Genomic DNA, 6,612 nt, shown 5'->3' with positions numbered 1-6,612 from the left:
ATGTGCCAACAGCCCTCATGCGCTCCAGCATTATACTCCTGGTAAGTGGCTCTTGCAATTTTATACCTTCTCTGTAGTATAAGGGCTGAAATGAACATTGGTGTGAGATATAAACTGTTAACACTTTAGAGATTCTCGAATTCATCATAGGATGGGGGTCTGAGCTGATCACATCTATCCACAAGCCTAAAGAATTCACCAATTGTAAAAATGTGACACCACGAGAACATAGAACAAGTGCTGCTCTTTAATTCGTAAAAACAGGTTAATTATACAAAAACCTTAAATACCAGTGTGTACATTGTACACAATCAACGACTTACAAGAATGAAGTTATATTTACACAACTGAGGATCTTGTGTTTGGAGGGCTTTCAGAACGAACTTGGTCAGAATGGAAATTGGCGAAGAGCTATGAGTGAATCTCATGCTACAATGTCACTGGTACTAAAGTTTCTGAATTAGTCACCATGTAAAACACTACATAACTAGCAAACAAAAGTATTTTTATTTTTTAACATTCTCCTGTGGGATACAACAGGCTTCACTCTTCAGCTGCCATCTTACACAAGTACTCTTTGTCGATCTTAAAGAGGCGCCAGCCTTCTTCGGTGGAAAGATCAGATGCTCCACGTCTCTTGTAGAACCGGATAGATGGCTCATTCCATTCTGCTACCAGGAAATGCATACTGCTACAGCGGCACTTCACGGCAATCTGGCGAGCGAGAGCGCAGGTCAGTTAGGTGTGAAACATAGGCCAAGATTACATACAAGTCCAGAATCATGGGACTTGTTAGTGTGAATGATTAGTAACCATGTTATTTTATTTATGTATACAACACCATTAATTCCACAGCTTTTACACATGTAACCAAGTTTTAACAAAGCCCAACATCTAAACTTTCTATATAGGGGCAGCCTGGTGGCTCAGTAGTTAGCGCTGAGGTCCTGGGTTGTAATCCCACCTTGGACAACATCTGCAAGGAGTTTGCAAGTTCTCCTCTGGGTACTCTGGTTTCCTCCCACGTTCCAAAGACATACTGATAGAAAAATCTAGATTGTGAGCCCCAATGGGGACAGTGATGTGATAATGTGTGCAAACTAAAGCGCTGCGTAATATGTTAGTGTAATAATAATAATAATAATAATAATAATAATAATAATAATAATAAGCACTAGTGCACCATGAAATATGGAGCTAAAGAACTTTAATGCATTTATGAACTTTCCACATCGACAATACTCAACCTAATTGTTAGTATTGTATTGGTGGTCCATAGGGTATTGTGGAAAGACGACACTATAGCCCACCACAATGTTTAAGTATAAGCCTTGATGCGCCCATGTCCACTTCACATAAGAGCCAATTCACACTCCATTCCCCATCTGTATTCTGCTGCTGATTGAATACTTTTAAAGCATATGATTGTTAGGTTGGGAATTGTAAGCTGCAATTTTAACAAATGATCACTATCAGCATATGATCAACTCTAAAAGAAAATGACACCTTTACTACTGAAAAATCCTAAACACTTTCCAAATTAATGTCCATTTTACCAATGGAAAAGCCTTTGTCAGGTCAAAGATAACTCACCTGACTCAGGTGCTTGAATATGTCGGATCCAATTCCTGACCCTAGATTGAGACAAGAAAATAGTCAACATAGAAAACAGATTAAACGATTGTTGTCAATATAGTAGCTCAGTGAAGGGGGTGCAGAGTGTTGGACATTCACCTAGTCTTGCCTCCAGCCAGAAGTGAACAGTAGCAGATCACCGTATACTGTAGAGGTATAGAGTGGTAGAGTACTCCTGATTAGCTTCCATTAAAAATAGAAGCTGACCTACAGCATTGATGGAGTGGTCCTGTTCTGCTTACATCAGTCCACAGTCTATGTTAACAGCTGATCAGAGGTGGTGCTGGGTGTTGGACCACCATTGATCTCATGTATTGACTTGAGCTAAAGATTGGCCAGCAATGTAAAAGCACTAAACAGTTTAATGTGCAGATTTGCATAAAAACCATACCTCTAAACTCATTCATCACGAAGAAGTCTTCCAGATAAAGAAGCTTCCCTATCCATGGGTCATACGTGAAGTAGTACATCGCAAACCCAACAATCGAATAGCCTGTTAAAGAAACAAAACATTTAGGAGGCAGTCTAAAGTCTACAGCGCCATCCGTCAATACCAGTCAATGCATACAGATTAATAAAAGTCACATTAAGGCTATGTGCACACGTTCAGGAATTCATGCAGAAAATTCCTGAGAAAATCTGGACATTTCTGGCAGATAGCCGCATGAAATCCGCATGCGTTTTTGACGCGGTTTTTGTGCGTTTTTCCCGGACATTTCCCAATGCATTAGACAGTGGGAAAACCGCAAAGAAAACCGCAAAATTAATGAGCAGGTTCATTATTTTTCCGCAATGAGTTTTTCATGCGGAAAAACGCACATCATGTGCACAGAAATTGCAGATTTCATTAAAAATGATAGGATGCTTAATGTATGCAGATTATTTGCGGTTTTATAGCGCGAAAACGCTAGAAAACCGCAAATAATCTGCAACGTGTGCACATAGCCTAACATTTCAATATTCACGTACTGAGGGTAGCATGGATTTACCACTATAGAAATATATTGAGTTTTCCTTTCACACGGCAGTTCAGAACAGTAAACCACAGCACCATTAACATCTTAATCTCGCCAAAAAAGGATGGCTTAGGTTAATCCAAATGTTTAAAGACAGGAGAGAAGGGGAAAAAAAAGAAAAAAAAAAAAAAGCAGCTTACAGAAGAAAAAAAAAAAAAATTGAACATTGATGACCACACAATGGAACTGTAAGGTGCATAGATTTCTTGCAGGCAACACTGCCCCCTAGGTCAAATTTTCCAGTTAGCAATAGATTGCACTTGGAAGATATGTGGGGAATGTTCTGCAGTTGTAATAATCTCATTGTTCTCCACTAGAGCCCTCGTTTTCTGAGCTGCCGTGTTGGTTATTCTTGAATGGATGTCCCTAGTGGCCTTACCTCGGTTCACGCTCATCTATGTTATTGTGTAACGGATCTTTTAGTTACCTCCCCACCCGCCCATGTACACGGAAGGGCCATCCATGTACATGGCGAAGCTAGAGACTGTAACCTGAAGATTGGGGACAAATTAGAGAAAATGATTTAACATATTGCAACTGCTCACAAGGAGGGTCAATACAAGAAATGCCACAAGGCTCAATACAAGCCGTAAGGATCAAAAAGGGAGCAAAAGAAAGTAACTGGTTACCATCAACCGTCTGGTTCTCTTTGGGTACTTCAGCAACAAGACAGTGGTAGAAAGGGTGTTCTCCAAAGCCGTCTTCTAGAAGATCTGAGCAGGGAAGACAGACGATTAGCTCTGCATGTTACATAGAACTTACAAGCAGCCTCCCCCTCCCAATCAGCCACTTTATCATAGATGTGTTCCAGGGACTCACGGGACCCAGACTGGCACAGCGCCCATCCTGGGATCCATAAAGCAAAACAATCCCACCATACCAAGTCTAAAAATAACACCCGCAGGTGCTCCGAGCAACTGGATTACCGATGTACACAGACATTTCACAAGACATACCTTTCTCAGTCAACACCACTTGGTTCTCCATCTCTTCATATTTTGCCAATTCCTTAAAGAAAAAAAAAATAAAGTTACTCAAATTGCCAAACACTAAAAACAGACCAGTAGATCAGAAAGGAGGCAACTAAATTTTGCAGCTTTCTTGTAGAAACAGCACCACACCTGTTCCCTGGTTGGGTCTGGTACTGCAGCTCCACTCCAGTGACATGGAACTGAGCTGCAGTACTGAAAAAATCCTGGAGGGGCAGTGTGACGAACAGCTGCTTGGTTTAACTAGCCAAGAAAAAAAAGATCCTATAAAAACGAGCAGTGAGTGATAGATTGCCAGGCTGTGGTCACACCAGAATATGCTGACAGGAAAGCCTGCAGCCAGGAGGAGAGATGGCGGCCATAGTCCTCGCACCTTTATGAGTCGCAGGATGTCCTTACAGTCTCCGGGCACGGCAGATCGTATAATATAATTGGCCATTTTCGTCTCTTGCTCTTTTTTCCTTTTCTCACAAGTCCTCTGTATGTGAAGAGTAGTAGAAGGTGTTTCTTCATTCGCTTCCCAGGGGCTTCCGCTCCTTAGTCAGTCTGGGCGCCTGACCCGGCAGAGACTCCGCACACTAGCCACCGTGCTGTAGCAACTCCGACGACGAAGTGTCAGGACAAGGGCGCAGCTGCAAAATTTATAGATTGTCTGGTCCCGCCCCTTTGTGTTTCAGCCAATAAGAAGTGAATTACATAACTTTCTGAGCCCGCCCTACAGGCTGTGATCTCTGACGTCCAGATCCCGGAAACTGTGACTCACGAGAGCGGTAGTATCGGCAGCTCGGCAGCGCCACCCGGTGGCAGACTTGGTCTTAGCGCCCCGTACAGCACAATGCAGCTGTTTTCTGTGTGTGAAGAACCATAGAAGCAGGAATCCCGTGTATACAGTGTGTAGAGCAGAGCAGTCCCGTGTATACAGTGTATAGAGCAGAGCAGTCCCGTGTATACGGTGTGTAGAGCAGAGCAGTCCCGTGTATACAGTGTGTAGAGCAGAGCAGTCCCGTGTATACGGTGTGTAGAGCAGAGCAGTCCCGTGTATACGGTGTGTAGAGCAGAGCAGTCCCGTGTATACAGTGTGTAGAGCAGAGCAGTCCCGTGTATACAGTGTATAGAGCAGAGCAGTCCCGTGTATACGGTGTGTAGAGCAGAGCAGTCCCGTGTATACGGTGTGTAGAGCAGAGCAGTCCCGTGTATACGGTGTGTAGAGCAGAGCAGTCCCGTGTATACGGTGTGTAGAGCAGAGCAGTCCCGTGTATACGGTGTGTAGAGCAGAGCAGTCCCGTGTATACGGTGTGTAGAGCAGAGCAGTCCCGTGTATACGGTGTGTAGAGCAGAGCAGTCCCGTGTATACGGTGTGTAGAGCAGAGCAGTCCCGTGTATACGGTGTGTAGAGCAGAGCAGTCCCGTGTATACGGTGTGTAGAGCAGAGCAGTCCCGTGTATACGGTGTGTAGAGCAGAGCAGTCCCGTGTATACGGTGTGTAGAGCAGAGCAGTCCCGTGTATACGGTGTGTAGAGCAGAGCAGTCCCGTGTATACGGTGTGTAGAGCAGAGCAGTCCCGTGTATACGGTGTGTAGAGCAGAGCAGTCCCGTGTATACGGTGTGTAGAGCAGAGCAGTCCCGTGTATACGGTGTGTAGAGCAGAGCAGTCCCGTGTATACGGTGTGTAGAGCAGAGCAGTCCCGTGTATACGGTGTGTAGAGCAGAGCAGTCCCGTGTATACGGTGTGTAGAGCAGAGCAGTCCCGTGTATACGGTGTGTAGAGCAGAGCAGTCCCATGTATACGGTGTGTAGAGCAGAGCAGTCCCGTGTATACGGTGTGTAGAGCAGAGCAGTCCCGTGTATACGGTGTGTAGAGCAGAGCAGTCCCGTGTATACGGTGTGTACAGCAGAGCAGTCCCGTGTATACGGTGTGTACAGCAGAGCAGTCCCGTGTATACGGTGTGTAGAGCAGAGCAGTCCCGTGTATACAGTGTGTAGAGCAGAGCAGTCCCGTGTATACAGTGTGTACAGCAGAGCAGTCCCGTGTATACGGTGTGTAGAGCAGAGCAGTCCCGTGTATACGGTGTGTAGAGCAGAGCAGTCCCGTGTATACGGTGTGTAGAGCAGAGCAGTCCCGTGTATACAGTGTGTAGAGCAGAGCAGTCCCGTGTATACAGTGTGTAGAGCAGAGCAGTCCCGTGTATACAGTGTGTAGAGCAGAGCAGTCCCGTGTATACAGTGTGTACAGCAGAGCAGTCCCGTGTATACGGCGTGTAGAGCAGAGCAGTCCCGTGTATACGGCGTGTAGAGCAGAGCAGTCCCGTGTATACGGCGTGTAGAGCAGAGCAGTCCCGTGTATACAGCGTGTAGAGCAGAGCAGTCCCGTGTATACAGCGTGTAGAGCAGAGCAGTCCCGTGTATACAGCGTGTAGAGCAGAGCAGTCCCGTGTATACAGCGTGTAGAGCAGAGCAGTCCCGTGTATACAGCGTGTAGAGCAGAGCAGTCCCGTGTATACAGTGTGTAGAGCAGAGCAGTCCCGTGTATACAGTGTGTAGAGCAGAGCAGTCCCGTGTATACAGTGTGTAGAGCAGAGCAGTCCCGTGTATACAGTGTGTAGAGCAGAGCAGTCCCGTGTATACAGTGTGTAGAGCAGAGCAGTCCCGTGTATACAGTGTGTAGAGCAGAGCAGTCCCGTGTATACAGTGTTTTATTAACCCAAAAACATATAAGGCAACCAACACTAAAATAGAAGGGATGCCAGGATGCACATATAAGGGTTCAGTGCATATAAATACAAATAACCAAAAAGAAAAAGAAGCACCAGCAGAACCAATATAACAAATATAATAATTTATTAGACAAATATTAAAAACACTAATCGGAACAGGAGCACAAGACAAACGACAGGGAACACATCACAAGGGGTGGCAACATGGTGACCACTAGGCAACCCTATGTATAAGAATAACAAACATAGCACACCTAT

At 45.2% G+C, this 6,612-nt stretch overlaps 1 protein-coding gene across 1 annotated transcript; it reads right to left on the bottom strand.

The window, feature by feature from the left end:
• Positions 1-229: 229 nt before the first annotated feature.
• SAT1 (spermidine/spermine N1-acetyltransferase 1) lies at positions 230-4,266 on the bottom strand. Its single transcript, XM_069761460.1, has 6 exons — positions 4,014-4,266; positions 3,608-3,659; positions 3,281-3,364; positions 2,027-2,128; positions 1,594-1,634; positions 230-714 (listed from the first exon to the last, which is right to left on the bottom strand). Exons 1-6 carry the CDS (start codon positions 4,077-4,079, stop codon positions 544-546), a joined length of 516 nt encoding a protein of 171 aa, XP_069617561.1. The 5' UTR covers positions 4,080-4,266; the 3' UTR covers positions 230-543.
• Between the last annotated feature and the right edge of the window lie 2,346 nt (positions 4,267-6,612).

This window comes from Ranitomeya imitator, chromosome 3, assembly GCF_032444005.1.
Source record: "Ranitomeya imitator isolate aRanImi1 chromosome 3, aRanImi1.pri, whole genome shotgun sequence".
Classification (NCBI taxonomy): domain Eukaryota; kingdom Metazoa; phylum Chordata; class Amphibia; order Anura; family Dendrobatidae; genus Ranitomeya; species Ranitomeya imitator.
The sequence above is the reverse complement of the archived record's forward strand: the minus strand, read 5'-3'. Positions and strand labels throughout refer to the sequence as shown.

Bases quoted from the DNA above. Each gene is read 5' to 3' on its own strand.
- SAT1 (XM_069761460.1), bottom strand. From the start codon at position 4,079: ATGGCCAATTATATTATACGATCTGCCGTGCCCGGAGACTGTAAGGAC. The intron at 3,365-3,607 runs GTATGTCTTGTG...TTCCCTGCTCAG, and splicing joins AGTGGTGTTGACTGAGAAAG to ATCTTCTAGAAGACGGCTTT. The intron at 1,635-2,026 runs GTATGGTTTTTA...GTCTCAATCTAG, and splicing joins CGTGATGAATGAGTTTAGAG to GGTCAGGAATTGGATCCGAC.